Here is a 16568-nt window from a genome sequence, read left to right as displayed (position 1 = left end):
GGTTTTTGTTTGTTTTTGATCATTTGGGTTTCTTGTTTGAAAATCTTACAGTTTGGATTCCTAGTACTTTGCAGTATTGTGACTTTTTTTTTTTTTTGAAGGTAGAAAATTGTTTAAGGAATATACTGACTGCATGAGATCCTTTTTTTTTTTTTTTTTTAAATATAAAATCATTTTAGAGAACAGTAGCACAAATTGTCGTCTTGTAAACATTTTCAAAGACATTTTATAAGAACATTGAACCAATGAGACACATGACAATTTACTTCTCTTGAGTGTTGATGCTTCCATTTCTTTTTGGAATTAATTTTTAAAATGGTTTTCTGCAGCCCTATAGAACTTTGGAAGTTACAGGAATAGCTTTAATATTTGCTTTCTCCTGAAATAAAAGCAAAAAAAACCAACTTGTTCCTTCTTTCCAATCATTTTGAAATTTTCTTTGTGGATGTTACTCTAGCAATTTCCAGTTAAGTACAACTATTGCCTTTTGATTTTTTTTTTTTTTTTAATTGTTTTTATTTTTTTTTAGCATCTGTAAGTTCTACCTCTGAAGTTCATTCACCACCAAATATAGGGTTAAGACGCAGTGGGCAAATTGAAGGTGTGCGTCAGATGCATAGTAATGCACCCAGAAGTGAAATAGCAACTGAGCGGGACCTTGTGGCTTGGAGCCGGAGGGTTGTGGTGCCTGAACTGTCTTCTGGTGTGGCCAGGTAAGCAAAGGTCCAGTTTGCAGAATATTTTAATTTTGTGAACTTTGTTAAATTGAACAGTGTCACAGTCCTATTTGTGCTTCTCTCTTCCGTGGACTCAATTCTTATAAAATGAGTTTGTGTGAAGTAGTTCTTGTTTCCTTGACACTTGTAAAATCTTGGAATTGTACAAGTAATATGAATAAAAAAATAAGGATTTTGCAAATGGTAATTTAACTTGTAATTGCAGTAGAGTCTAACTGCCTAGGTAATTTCTGACTTGAGGCATAGCATTGTAATATGTTTCAGCTGTGTTTGTTCCTGGCATTTTACAGCTGGAGCATTGACCCATCAAGTGCCTGAGGTGAACATCGGTTTTCAAACTTGAAATAACTTTATTTTGTTCAGTAATATGCTCTTGTGATAAATAATTTTATCAATAAGGCAAAAAACTCAACTAACTGGGTTTGGGCTGCTCTAGCTTTTTGAAATAAGATTGAAATACTTATGTAAACAGAGGATTTTCTGAATGGTTAAATTTTGGAAGTCTTCTCAAGAGAAGCTACTTAATACAGACACTATGCTGATGTATGAAGGTGCAGGTTTTCTTTAGATTCAGCAATTGGCATCTTGTAAACAACCAAGAGAAGGGTACTTTTCAATTACATTTTTTAGATTCTGTGTGTATTTTCAAGAAAGTTGCCTTTGAATTTAGATTAGTGGCTTTGGGAATTGTTAAATCAGATGTACTTTGAACAGAACACAGACACGTACTCAATTCTTGCCACTTGAAGTCTTTATCTGGAAAGGGTAATTTTGAAGCCAGTTCTGACTGTACACAAAGAAAAGACTGTTCAAAGCATGTCATAACTATTGAATGTTTATCCCGTGACTTGGTAGAGAAGTGGTGCTATTTTTGCTTTAAGGTTAACACCTTAATTTTCTATTTTCAGTAGGCAGGAAGAATGGAGAACAGCGAAGGGAGAAGAAGAAGTAAGGGTCTATCGATCAGAAGAGAAAAGAAAGCACGTAATGAGTCACATTCAGAGAGAGAACAAAATACCTACTTTCTCTAAGGTAAACAAACTCTGGTACTTCATCACAGTAAGAAGCATAAAATAAATGCTGTTTGTTAGGCCACGTGAGTTTACATAACTATTCTCAGTTTTAAATTTGAAAGCCGGGGTACGGGATTTTGCTTACCTCCACAGAACGAGAGCATGTGTCCATACTGATGTTTCACTGTGCCCTGAATAATCTGAGATTGCTCTTAGAACTCCCCTGCATGAGAAGCGTTATGAATCTGGATCTGGGAATGTGTTTTGCTTTAGGGTGGCTGTCACTGTTGATCAGTACATCTTGATGCAGATGTCTAGAGTTTGACATAGTGTTCTGTGGAAACGTTCAATTAAAACTTAAGTCATAGTTCTTTAATGCATTTAAGTTAGTCTCCAATTGAAGAATTGGGTATTTTCTGTCTTTGTAATGCAAATTTCTGTGGTATTTCTTAAATCATGCATTTTGCTGAACCAAGGATGTATCTTTCAGAAAAGAGTAAAAGGGGAAAGAAGAACTAGAAGGGAGTAGGCTGTGCTACAAATAAACTGTCATCATAATTGACTTGATGTTTTCATAAACCTTTGAAAAAAAATTAATCTTATCAGCCTTTATAGCAGTAAGAAAATGAAGGCTGTGTATTCTGTATTTACAAAAATGACTTTACGTCTTGTTAATTTAGAAATCACTTTTATGTGTGCATCACATTCTCTTTATGCTCTTATAACCAACCAATAATTTAGCATTTATTTAAGTTAAATAACCAACCAGAATCTGTAATGAAAGAAGTAAATGTTAAACAAATGGAAAGGAGAACGCATACTTTGGTTTCTGTAATATTCTAGAAGAGACTATAATTAAGGTCTTAGGAAAATACATGCCTCCAGGATTGCTTGCAAGTTGTCCACTGAAAAGTAAAAAAATCATGAAGTCAAATGTGGAAAAATCTAAGAAACCAAATGTATAAATACTGCGCAGCTATTGACCACACACTTAATTCCTGTGATATATAATTAACGTTCTTAAATTTCAGATGCTGAGTACTGCTTTCAATTTCTTTCTCAAATTTCTTGCATTTAAATTACATGCTTTGCAATTAAGTGTTTGCTCAAGAATAGTTGAACTTTTTTTTCCTGCAATTTATCTGCCAAATTTATTATCCACAGATATGAAGCTATTTGTCCTTCATGGTTTTGGAGGTGGTCATGGCAGAATATCATAAAATTTAATAACTCTTTCTCTCAGAAACAATGGAAGCTGGGCCTCACTAATTTTAATAAAGTTGAACTGAGGGGATGCATTTTAATACTTAATTGTAGAGTTTCTTCCTGCTTACGTAAGCTATGGCTCAGTCAAAAGGTCTATCCTCTGAGAATTTCTACTGGCTTACCCTTGTATTTCTAATGGGTTTATAGTTCTCTTAAAATATCACTAGAGCATAAGAACAGTAGAATAGACTAGTTGGTCTGGAATTTTGGTTTCAGCAATTGCATTTATTACATCTTCGAAAGAAAGAAAAGAATATAGCTGTTGTCCTATGTATTGTAGATATTTGTTCCCTTACAGTCCTACAGAGGAAAATGTAGCTTTGCAAAAACTTTTATCATTTTCTTATGTTAACCCAGAGAAGAGTGTACTCTTCATTTATCTCGGGTCTGAAAGATGTGTGATCTGGATTTTTATGCCCAGAATGTATGGGTTATGGGTGAGGTGACTTGGCCACCCCATTAGGCACTTTACACCTTTATTCTGAGGAAAGAGCAGACAGTCAAGATCTCTGCTTTTTAGTATGTGAAGTTTTCCATTTAATAATTCTTGATGAATTCAGTAATCCAGTTACAGAAATCCTTCTGGTACCACACATGATACTTCTTTTTCATGAAATGTTGGAAAAGAAAACTGATAGTTTGTTTATTCTTTGTTAAATCTTGGACTTGAGTTGATGAGAAACATAATGATGATTAAAATCCCTTGAAATAAGCGTCAGAGGGACTCAGATGTAAGTAGATATCAAATGGACCTGAAGTAAGCAGATCTGCAGGGAGAAAATGCTGCTTGATCCCAATTGGTTAAGTTTTCCAGTTAGATAAAATGCTGTGATTTTAGTATTTTTCATTGCTGCATACAGTTAGCATGAGTGCATTCTTGCTTTGTAGAGTCAAAACAGTAGGAATGGTCATGTGAATTTGTCATCTTCTGTAATGGCAGTAATAAAATGAAGGACAAGGGAAGCAAAGCAAGACTGATCTCATTTCAAAAACTGTAGTGAGGTATTTTTGACTTTTTTCTTTAATGGAAATTAACTCAGCAGCTCTTCTGTTGTGATTCTTTACAGTGACTGCGTGGCTTTAATTACAACTTGTGTTTTTGAAGATAGAACTAGAAAATACCATTTAAATCTTTCTGATCTTTCAGAAAAAGCAGATTTTGATACTCATACCTTGTAATTTATATTACAGTGATGTTGAGACTGCAACGTTTTTTGTAGCTTAGCAAATTCTTCAGAGTTTTGTGAGAGAGCTTATGGTCGAAAGAAGGTGGGGATCACTTCAAGTGTAATATTGGGGAAACATTGCTTTCCAGTAATATTCAATCCTAAAAGTTACAGCATAAAGAATTGTAGAATATATGTCATTCTGCAGTAACGTCAGCTAATCTAGAAAAAGGTCTAAATCTATTTAAAAAAATATCTAGATCTAAAAATCTAGAAAAATCAGAAACACTGAACTCATTAAATTTCAGTTATATTTGTGCAGGAGGAAATACTGTTTTTATATCAACCTGTGAAATTTCTGTTTGTCATATAATAATGATAAAGTAATATTTTCTTAATAAAATGACTCAGAAATATTGAAGAAAAAAAGATGGAAAGGAGAGCAGGAGCCAACTGTGTAGCATTTTGGGTTTCAAGCCAAAGTGTAGATTGATAGGGAAAAACAGAAAGCATCTATAATAACTTTTTAAGGAAATTCCGAAGTCTTATTACACATTTTTATTTCAGAGTGTGGTGAAAGTCAGCTGTGAATAACATATTTAATAATACCTGTAGCTTTGCTTAAAGTCTAGTATTTGGCAAACCATTTTTTTAAATTTATAGCGTATCAAATATAACATTGGGAAAAGTGTACACAGGCAAAGAAAAAAATCCAAAGCACCCACAACCCGAAGTTTCCTTTCTTTGTCTTAAGAAGGCTGTGAGCATCTGTTGATATTGGGTTTCTAATATTGGACACTTGCTTGTGACTGCTGCTTTATTTGCTAGTAAAGGCTAATTCCTGTTGTAAGAAAGCAGGAATGATTCTCTGAGCACATCCTGCTGGTGAAGAAACAATATGATAGCTTATCAAGATTTCTGCAACTCTTACAAAAGCATAGTAATGCTGTGCTTCCTTGTGGAGTCAAGGTCTTAAGGATAGTAGAAGGTAGTGATTTAATTTGGAAGTTGCTAGGACACCTCTGAGTTTTTACTGTATTAGTGGGTCTTCAGAAATGGTGTTAAGAAGTCCTTCAGCTCTGTCCAGATGATATGTATCTGTCCCTTTCAAATATGGGAAATACCATCACTTGTATTTCACAGAAAAATTGTTCTGACAGAAGCCGTAGTTTCTAATGTATCAATAGATGTGCTGTAATACGGAATGGAAGCCTTGGATATGATACAAGGTATTTGTCAGCATGTGTGACAGTTCATCAAAGTATACAGAGAGAGTGAGAGTGATGATTGAACCTCAAATCATAGGTAATCTTGGCTTTATTTTCTAACTTTCCATTAGAGTTGAGAGTGCAATTTAAACTCTTTTCTTCAGAATATCTATTGAAAAAAAAACCTATCAGCTGTGTTCCCTCAGCCATTGTTGAAGAGTTTGGTCATAGTTTCCATTTTGGCAAAAAAGCAAAAAACAAACAAAAAAAACCCCCAGCTTTTACTACCTTTTCTTTCCACTCAAAACTTTATTATACTGCCACCCAATCACCACCAAATAAATGAGAATCTGCCTCACCTACAGCTTCTCGTTGAGTTTTGGCAATGCTATGGTGAATAGGAATGATATTAAATTGCAATTATTTTGGCAGGATGTGAAAGCTGTATACCTTTTTTGGTCTCTGCTTGAGCAGAGATGATCTCCAGAGGTCCATTCCAACCTCAGCCTTTCTGTGATTTTGTTCCTCATGGGTAACAACTTTTCAAAATTCATATTTTGGTACTGTATCTTTCCCAAAAAAGCTTGTTACCCTTTGTCATCACCCTGATACAATATGTGAACAGTGGTATTATTTGCTTTAATAGGTGCTTCCATGGGGGATTCTTCTTATTCTTCTTCTTCTTTTTTTTTTTTTTTTTTTTTGGGTGGGGGGGGGGGTCCCTCTAAGCTGTCAGAAGAACTGAACTCTTTCCAAGGCCAAAGAGCAGTGCAAATTATCTGTTTTTGTTTTGTTTTGTTTTGTTTGTTTGTTTTTTCAGGGAACCCATAGTTCCAACATAACTAGGATAAAGGCATTTTATAATAACCATTTGAGAAATCTTATTTCTGAATGGAAGTTGGTATGTGAATTTTTTAGGAGTTTTATTTCTATAGAGAAGATGAGTAAGCAAATTCAGTGTAGTTGTACCATAGCTTCGATAAGCATTAATTTTGGAGTTATAGAGGATACTTTACTCATTTGTTACATTGGACTTAGCCAATCCCATTTCTGTTGTCAATAGTTCTTCATAAAATATTTCGTGATGCTGGATGGGCTTTATACAAAAGCAGTGATTCCCAGTGGGTATTCTGTGAAAGTAGCAGAAACAAGTTGTTGTAACAGTGGCTTTTGTAACCTGTCAGTAATCAATCCTGAGAGCCTAACAAGAAGCGAGCAGCCCCAGAAGGCTGAGGGCAAAATGTACTGTGTGATGGGCTGAGCAGTCTAGGTCTAAGGCAGTCTTAAGGGCTGCCTTAGAGCTGGTCTGGGTAAGGTCAAAGCAGCCCAAAGAGATCTGGCGTATGCTGCCAGCTTGAGTCCAGAAGGAGTGCTGCTGGTTTCAGAAGTCTGGGCAATCTTGAAATGCTGATTGCTAAACAATCCTGCTAGAAGTGTCTTCAAGCAGCTGTGCTGTCAGCTTCTCAAGAAGAGGACATGGGTAGCTTCCCCAGCTTGAATTCACTGAACAGAATGAAAGAAACACACGCTTAATAGAACACAGAGTGCTGTATGTTGGTCCTGTGCACTGTGATGGAAACCATAACGGAATTGCACAGCATGCTGGACTACCCAGGTGGATGGGTGCTGTCATTCCTGAATAAGGCATGCATCTTGTAACATAGCGGATAGGAGAAAAGCTCTAGCTATCAGGCTTCTGCATTTGACTAAGGAAAACCACATCATGGCTGCTTAGTCAAGTTTTACTGTGTTTTTTAACAGGAAGTCTTTTTTTTTTTGTGAGGAAAATTTAACCTTATGAGCCAACTTTCATCATATAGGGACAGGAAAGATCACAAAGTCACAGAACAACCTTGTCTGAAAGGGACCTCGACAAATCATCAGGTCCAACTTTTCATTGGAAAAGGAAGCCTAGATGAGATTACATAGCACCATCCGCAACTGCATCTTGAAAGCCTCCAGTGATGAGGTTATTACTCCATCCCTCGTTTTTTTTTTGCCTGTTTCTGCTTCCTTTACAATGTTTGAGTTTTTCTGATGAGATTGTCCCTATTACTGCAGCACTCAGAGCTTGTTCCCTTTCTGGATGCTATATGAATGTTTTAGGGCTGGAAACTTTTTACACTTTACACTGTGTGGGCCTCAACAACGGGGCAGATCTTGTCTTTGGGATGATGGGACCCACCCCAGAATAACTTTGTCAATCTCCATGAGGGCTAACGTCATTGTTTTGTCTTAAACGGGCAGCATAACATAACAGTTAATTCTGTTGTGGAAGTGAGTTGATATAAACCTCATGAAATCTTGTTACAACAAAATTTCATTGTTCAAGAAGAAAAAAGTCTGAGAGGAATAGCTACAAGCTGTCTGTCCTACTAGAATGCTCTGATATTATTAATACCTTTCTGTGATTTGGTCCAGTTCTGCTGATGTTTTGTCAACAATATCAGCACTTGATAAATATCAGATTTCCTTTAGGGAAGAAAGGGAACACTTGAGGAGCATACCACCTTTTGTGGCATCTAGGAATGAGTGCAGAAGCTATTTGAGACTGATCAGGCCTGAAGTTCAACTATACATGCCAAAAATATTGCAACAAAAATCTTGGAATCAAGCTTATAGCACTTAAATTTCTATAAGAATAGGAGATCAATATAGAGTTACGTAGTTCAAATGTTAAAGTAATTGTTTGCATTACAGTTTCTGAGATCGTAAGAACTCATTCTTTACAGGTGACTTTCATTCATTTGAATCCTTTTGTGCATCGTCTTACCATTTAAAAGCCTTGACTTAGCATATAGAGATGACTATTACTAGGATGCATTAGTGTGTGGTGTCTGTCACAGATCTGACCCTTTAGATGGAAAAAAAGACGTGCTTGAGTTCTCCAAAGAGTCTGTTCTCCTCTAAACAGCTCTACTTTTATACTTGTGATGTGTTTTGAATTTTCCGATGTTGAAACTTGTATCATCTTAGCTACAGCGAAGGTTACTTCCTATAGTACAAATGCTAAATGCAATTGTCTGTGCTAATAATATATATACTCAAAAATAATCTGTTTTGATTTTCATGTCTTCACAGAACCATTCTCATGATCATTTACTAGACACCAGTGACTCAAGAAAACAGCAAGCTAACCAGCACAACTACCGCACGAGATACGCAGCAGAAGAACCTGCAAGGCCTGCTGAAGAGTTAGAAAATGGGCACTCTTCCTCAGATGTAAGATATCCTCAGTTCCATTTCTGTTTTTGTTAAGCTCCTGTTTCAGCTAATTAAGCTTCTAGTTAAAACTCAGCACTTTCTTTCATTTCTTTTAAAAATCAATGTTGAATCATGTTTTCATGTGCAGTTGTGTTCAGTTTTGCATAAAAATTGACAAAAGTGATTTTGCAAAATAAATGCCTGCAATATTAAATCTTTCCTCGATTGGTGAGCCTAAAAGTATGGCCTGTATAGCCTATTAGTATGGTCACCTGCAGGGAGGCTGAACAAGATGACCTCTAGAGGTCCCTTGCAGCCTGTGCTTCTGTGATGTAGTTACAGCGGAGAAATGGGTGTTTATCATTCATCCTAATTTTCTTTCATAGTAATTAAAAAAATAAAGAAAAATAGAGAAATTCTACATTAAAGACTTTTGGAAATAATTTTCTTTAGAGATAAGCTAGTCTTTTGAAATCAGGATTGAGAAGCACTAGGGGCTTGACTGTGTATTGAGAAATATTGCTGTGTACTATGCATCTCTACATAAATTCTTTATTTCCTTTCATTTAAATAAGTCTGAATTCCAAAGAAAATGCTTTGTTTTTTTTTCCTGTCATTGTCCATCCCCACTCCTCTCTGCCCTTTGTTAGGAAGGGGAAGTAGTTGTTGCCAGTGGTGGAACATCAGAAGATGATGAAAGAGCATGGCACAGTGATGGCAGTTCTAGGTAAGTGGCAGTATACCTCATAGAGAAATGTTCTACTTAGAAATTTTATAGAATCTTATCTTTACGCAAACAACCAGTGATAACAAAAATGTACATTTAGAAGATGGCAGAGAACTTAACATTTTCATGATTTTGTTTTCATCTGTATGATTATTTAGCTTAAAATTCAGGAATTCACCCTTGTTTGCTATCAGCAGATATTGTGACCGTCTCTGCTGGTCCATAGCTTGAAGTTAGAGCAAAGACTGAGGTTGTTTCAAGCCATTGCTTCTTCTTGAGTACAATTTTTTTTTTAACTTCCGTTCAAAGCTCTTCGAAGCTGTAAGACAGGAGAATAATATTCAGAATTTAAAATGTATCATCTGAGCTGACCAAGTTATGAGTGGGTTTATTCTAGTGATACTAGAATGTGATTTTACAAGACTGAGTGATTTCAAAGCTTTTCTTTTACTACCATTTAAATTGAAGTTAGAATATAGGTTTTTAGGCGCTGCTTTTAAACTTCTAAAATATTGTAGTTGTCTAGACTATTAACTCTAGTCTTGTACTGGCTTATATTATACAGACCTGTGTACTTCTAGTTTTTAATTTCTTTATTTCCTTCATACGTCGTATGTAGTGACTACTCCAGTGATTATTCTGACTGGACAGCAGATGCAGGAATCAATCTGCAGCCACCAAAGAAAATCCCTAAACTTAAAACAAAAAAAGCAGAAAGCAGTTCAGAAGATGAGGAAGGACCTGAAAAACAAAAGAAGCAAATTAAAAAGGAAAGGAAGAAAGGGAGTGAAGAGAAAGATGGACCATCAACGTCACCAAAGAAGAGAAAACCCAAAGAGAGAAAACAGAAGGTTAGATGCATTTTGTATATTGAAGAATGGTCATTCTTAGTGTCTTGACAGAATTCAATTCAGTAATGTTAATTTAAAATCAGGTCTTTTACTAGTAATATGTCCTTTAACACTGTGTTGTCTTAGACCATAAATTTCTTTTAGAGAGGTGTATTAATGTTAAGTGTACTTGTACTTTTTTCATCTGTACTGACAGTCTCCCCATTTAATTGCACTTTCTCCTCAGGTCTGCACAGTCATGTCATATTCTATTCATTTCACGATGTATGATATTTGAACTATATTTCAACCATGTTTCTGTCAAGTAGAACTTCACTTGACCAGGATTTTGTTATTGTCTGTTTGGGTTTTGTTTGCTTTGTTACAGTTCCTGTTTTAAGTCAGCACATGAAAACTTTCAGTGACTTAAGTTATTTTTGTGTTTTTGACTATATGTTTGCTTTGTTGTTATTGTTGTTCAATCAGAAAAAAAATAGATCTTTCTTTATGAAGACTAATAGTGATTTGTCTGGTAGATGCCAAGTGCTTTCATAAGTGCAAAGCTTCTATTTTTGCAATACCTAAGGAAATAATTATATCATTTAAGTGATGAAATAACCATATTTTGGTTTATTTTCTAAGGAGTCCTGACTAGTCACTGTTTCATTTTGCCTCCGATTAGGCAGTAGACTGATGAAACAACCAAAATCCATGTTAGCATATTATCTTTAAAAACCTTCAGTCATACCGTTAAAAACCTGAAGTCATACAGGATGTGAGGTGGCAGTCGTACTCTTGAATTAAACAAGCTTTAGTTTGTTGTATGGAGTCATTAGTTATAGGGTCAGTACTAATAGTATCTTGGTATTTACACAGTCTAAAATCAGAAAATGGCATAATATCACAAAAGTATTATATATATATATATATATTTGTATATATTTTTTTTTTAAAACAGGTTAAAGCCCCACTTTAGCCTTTTATTCTAAAATATGAAATCAGGTAACAACCTAGCATTTCCACTTAGATTAAAACTAAACTGAGTGTCTTAGGAGGACTTGAATCTATTTTGGTCCCAGTTACTGTGATGATTGAACTCTTTGATTCCAAAAACGTCAGACTTAAATATTTCATATTTTAAAGATGACCTTCATTCTAGAATCAGAAGAAAATATTAGGCCGAAAGGAGTGTCAGAAAATCATCTCTTTATTCTGAGCCTAGGTAGGATTAAGTATAACCATTATTCCTGACAGATAAATCTTTGAATTTTTTGTGCTAGAAATTCTACTGCCTTCCTGGACAGAGAGTTCGTAGTCTTACTGCATAAAGTTCTTCCTGTTTTCTGAATCTGAATCAAACCTGGGTCTTTCCACTGGAAAGAAAGAGGAAAGTAGTACAAACTATCTTTGTCGCTAGGCACAAAATTATAGAAACTAAGAAAGGATTAAAGAAAGAGAGTCTTTCTTTCCTATTAATGCATTGGCTGCCAAGATCTTGAATGGTACTTCCATTTCTAATCCCCCTCCAGCAACAGCCAGTCTAAAAATTAATACAAGAGTGAGGAAGATCAGAGAGAGTTTTTCTGTGTTAGGGCAGACTAACAGACTGACTTCTCTCAGGAAGAAGATTTGAGGACATCTGATATAAAAAGCTTTTATAAACTGGTCAGTGGTTTAGAAACCAATACAGAAGGTTTTCTTCCTTATTTTGTTACACAGAGACATCCAGTGACATACATAATACTCAAAAAAGATTCTTTCCCCATTCTCTTCTTACCTTCTCGAGAACAAAACCTGAACATGGTTTTTCAGCATAAGACCCAGCATCTCACTAGTCAGATCAGGCCTGATCAAGAGTGATTTCCAGTCCTTATAAGTTATCTGTTTCCTGGATATCATCTTTGAGGGATGGTGGTTTAAAACCTAGCTTTAACAAGGCGAAGTAACGAGAAGGATAAGTGTAGAAACTGTTCACTGGATCTTGTTGCTAGATAGATTCTTAATACAAAAAGAGCTAAAAGTCAAGGTGTACGTGCAGATTTTGAATTAAGATTTAACAATTTTTGTTGCATGTATTTTATCTAATTGGTTCAAGAGGATGGCATACTGAAGTTGGCATAAGACTTCATTTTTAATAATGGTTGTTACAAAAGATCGTTATTTTAAAAAAATCTTTAAATTGTTAATACTTTTAGTTTTGGCGAAGTCAGGTTTATCTTCATGCTGACTTTTTTTTTTACATTAAGTATATTAGAGAATTGGCAGTCAGTTTTTAATAAAGTACTTCCCAAAGCACAAGGCTGCCTTAAGTGTTATTTTACTCATATTATCTTGTGTGTGCATTTTCTTTAGAGGCTGGCTGTAGGAGTTCTGGCAGAAAATGGTTTGACACTGGAAGAATGGCTGCCTTCAGCGTGGATTACAGATACTGTTCCTCGTCGGTGCCCATTTGTACCACAGATGGGGGATGAGGTATTGTAGCTTTTTCCCTGTATTCTTTTTTAATTTCAGCTTGTTTTTGCCTTCTTAAAAAAATCACCTGCTTTTTTCTCCCTATTTATTATTGGAATACTTTGGGTTTTCTTCAAAACATTCTTTTACTAGGCTAAAATTTGCTTTAGCTTCTAAAAGGTTTTCCCATACTTAAAAAGTTTAGCACACAGTGTTGCTTTGTCTTGACCTTTTTATTCCGTGCTGATGCAATGACATTGCTGCTTCTACTACATTCGGTGTGTTCCCTTCCTTATGACATGTTTATAGAACTTCTGATTCTGAGCTGCAGCTGTTCTTGGATACCAACTTAGAAGCTGAACCAGTGACTGCACATGCAAATTTTTACTTGTGCTTTTTTACTGAATCCAGTTTGCAACATAACTATGTAGTAATTATGAGAGTGAGAAGCAGCTGTTCAGTCAGTGTTTCAGGTAGAGAAAATGCCTAGGTACTTAGACTGTCTACCAAACATGTTTTGGAGACAGTGCTTTTCTAAATATTGAGTCCATACAAATATATTTGGTGCCAGATACCTTCTGGATAGAGTGAAGTAGCCAGGGATTCATCATTATCACGTTACCAGAAGACTTACCATACCAGTTGAGTAGGATAAACTCCTGTGTTTGGTTTTGTGCCTGCTGAAAAGCACTGTATACTAGTAATACGTAATTAGGTTACGTTCTTTTGCTGAAAAAACTGTGTACCGTGAGCAGAGAATTTCCTATGCTGTGCCTAGAGAAAGTAGAAGTAGTTGCATCAATAGACAGAATGTTTGTAACGGAGTTGCTCAGTCTGAAATTCTCTCTCTGATACTTGCTTTTCCCAGATTTGTTTTAGGATGATGAACGCTTTCTTTTCACTAGAAAGTAACTTTTGAGATCCACAGAGACAAAAGATAGATTTAATTAGAGAAATGTGATCAAAAAAGAGGTCTTGAGGCTTGTGAACGTTTTGGTGGGCTGGTTGATAGGTTTTATAAGATTTGGAAGGAGAGAGATTTCAGATGTGTTTTCGTAAAGCTGTGCAAACAGGAAACAACAGTAGTGCTGTATTTAGTTATATTCAGTGCATAAGAATAGCACATACCATCTCTGTTTCCTTTTTGCATACTGCCGTTTAAAGTCCTGTCATGTGTCTGGAGAAACAGTGGGAAACATGACAGAGATGGGACGGTAGTTCAGCTTGTTTGATTACCCAAATACAGTGCATATGTCTGTGATATTTGCTCTTCACATTTATGTCCAGGCACTAACACTAACATCCAAAAGCAGTAATTGATTAAGATTAAAAATATACTTCCCTGAGAAAGGGCGCAAAGTCTTTTTTCGTAGGTAGCTTCCTAAATTGTTGTTGGAGCAGTGCTTGGAGCAATTTCCAAAATAAATAAATAAACAATCCATTTTTGTTAACTGTATATATGTAGAGACTTACCAGAAACGGTAAATGTGGAAGGAATTATTTGTAGCCCCTGCCTGTAAGTGTGATTGCGTAGCAAGAAACAGCTGTTCCTTTGCTTGCCATTTGGGTTCTTTGAGGATATTGTGCACGTCAAGTGCCGTGAAATGTAAGGGCATAAAACATTTATGATGTAAAGTAAAGCTGAAATCCTTCTCTATGTCAAAGGAAAAAAAAGTGCCATAAAACATTAAGAAAATTCAATAGCAGTCAATGTAGAAGCTTGACAGATGCTCTTTATAGTATTTTGTGATACAACTGCTTTGTGAGCATATGGAAAAACAATGGTAGTTTTACTGAGGGCCATTTCCTCTGCTTTTTGTTGTGAGGCCTTCACATTTAAGCTGTTGTTCCTTCATCCTACTTTTTTTTTTTCCTTTTCTTTTTTTACTTCTTTATTACAGCAAGGAGTTATAACTGTTCCTCCAATTTCTGTTAAAACTTTAGATTCTGACTTGTCGAAGTTTGCAGTGGAAAATACTTGTAATAATTTGTTATAAGTGCTTAAAATACTTATTTTTGTTTTTGTTAGGCTGTTTATTTGGTGGTATGGAAGTGAAGATCTTCCTAATAGAATAGCCAATGTATTTCTTGTTCAAAAAAGGTGCAATTAACTATATACTCCATTTAGTGATAGTTGACTGTCATCTTAGGGCTGTCTTTCTGTGTTGAATAAGCAAGTGGATTAGTGGGATTTCTTACTGTCGTGGAATTGTGCTATAGTGTGATGATAAATGGATGGTTTGGGTTTTGCTGTTGATGTAGTTCTGGTCTCACATGTAATTTAGGATGTTTTGCTAATATTGAAAATGGTGGTGTAAATCCTTTCCTACTCTTTTCTAAGCAGAAAAGTTTTTATGATACCTGCTTTGTCTGTCTTCTTAATTTCTTTAAGTACCTGTGACTTATAGAGGAAAAAAGCAGAAAAGAAGTTGACAAAAGAGAGAGTGCATATGCTGTATGACAGCAGTACATTGGCATCCTTTATTACTTAGATTGTTCAAAATCTTAGTCAGCTGTCTCATTTCACTTTTAGGTCTACTATTTCCGACAAGGTCATGAAGCATATGTAGTAATGGCTAAGAAGAACAAAATATATAGTATTAATCCCAAAAAACAACCATGGCATAAAATGGAATTACGGGTACGATTTCTTTTTCATTTTTCTTTGGTATCTTAACATAAGAATTTTGGAGACTATCTGGAAGAAGTTTGCTGACACAGATGTTCCTAATATTGGATTCTTAAGATAGACGTAAGGGGAAAAAATTTAACCTAAAAGCCAAATTAAATCATACCTTAAATTGTATTTCTTCCCTGAATTATTTGAGCAAAAATCAGTTAGTCTGATTTTATTTTTACTTCACTTATATCTCATAGCAAAATATATTCCAAACAATACAGAATTAAATACTTGATTTTTTTGACATGTGCTGTTGGGTATCTGCTAATTTTGGTGTGCTCATATTGTCATGTTTCAGAAAGTTGTACCGCCAGTGAAGTTAAAGATAACTAACATAGCATTTTGTTTATTCCAGGAGCAAGAATTGATGAAAATAGTTGGGATTAAGTATGAAGTGGGATTGCCTACTCTCTGCTGTCTTAAACTAGCTTTTCTTGACCCTGATACGGGTAAACTAACTGGAGGATCATTCACCATGAAGTAAGAAAAGAATTGTTATATTCAAATTGGAAAGCTTGTTTTTTTTTTTTTTTTTGTTTTTTTTTGGGTTTTTTTGGTAATTCTGGATTGTCCTGAAAATCAGTGATTAGAACTGTAGATTTTGAAGGTTTGAAGTCAAAGTGTTGAGTTATTACATAAGTGCCTTATTTCATGTTTTTTTTGTATTACTTATTAGTTGTGTGTTCTATTGTATTTAGGTACCATGACATGCCAGATGTCATAGACTTCCTAGTTTTGAGGCAGCAATTTGATGATGCAAAACATAGGCGATGGAATATAGGTAAGTTATGTGGGGTTTCTAGGTCTTTTCGTTGGATTGTTTTCACATCTCTGTATTTTCATCATAACTAATTTAAAGGTAGGTTGTGGTAAATAAATCCTTATATTATACTGGAATTGGAGGATAAGCTCTGGCTATATTTGCATGAGAGTCTCACTTTGTCCTTGACTGAAGCAACAGGCAAGCAAACAGAATACTGAAGTTGATTTGTGAATGAAGGTGCAAAGAAAATCTCAGTTGTGTGTTTACAGGGAGGAATGAAGAATACCTTTACAGAAATACAATATTTATTGGTAACTGACATCTTTTATCGCATGCATTGCTTTTCTTTCTATTTTTCAGATTGAGGGCCCACTTTCAACCTAATTATTACTAGAATATTTTTTTTTCTGTTCTTTCAGACCTGCTTATTTCTGGAAATACAGAAATGCTTTTTCAACCATTTGAAATTTATGATCTCTAGATTATTCAAACAAAATACCCTTCCTATCTCTTTTTACTTGTT

At 35.2% G+C, this 16568-nt stretch overlaps 1 protein-coding gene across 4 annotated transcripts in view; it reads left to right on the top strand.

Moving 5' to 3' along the window:
• Positions 1-16568, top strand: part of LOC125688630 (pleckstrin homology domain interacting protein) — a 99939-nt gene that overhangs the window by 62536 nt on the left and 20835 nt on the right. For 3 of the 4 annotated variants that reach the window (XM_048934849.1, XM_048934847.1, XM_048934851.1), the window contains 9 exons: positions 530-713; positions 1646-1769; positions 8472-8612; positions 9245-9321; positions 9941-10172; positions 12504-12623; positions 15136-15243; positions 15638-15762; positions 15981-16063. In XM_048934849.1, the coding sequence (XP_048790806.1) occupies positions 530-713; positions 1646-1769; positions 8472-8612; positions 9245-9321; positions 9941-10172; positions 12504-12623; positions 15136-15243; positions 15638-15762; positions 15981-16063 (1194 nt within the window). The remainder of the gene's footprint in view (positions 1-529; positions 714-1645; positions 1770-8471; positions 8613-9244; positions 9322-9940; positions 10173-12503; positions 12624-15135; positions 15244-15637; positions 15763-15980; positions 16064-16568) is intronic. The other variant, XM_048934848.1, reaches the window with a different exon arrangement.

The sequence above is a fragment of the Lagopus muta genome, chromosome 2, assembly GCF_023343835.1.
Source record: "Lagopus muta isolate bLagMut1 chromosome 2, bLagMut1 primary, whole genome shotgun sequence".
NCBI classification, from domain to species: Eukaryota; Metazoa; Chordata; class Aves; order Galliformes; family Phasianidae; genus Lagopus; species Lagopus muta.
Note: the sequence above shows the minus strand (reverse complement) of the source record. Positions and strands in the feature narration are given on the sequence as shown.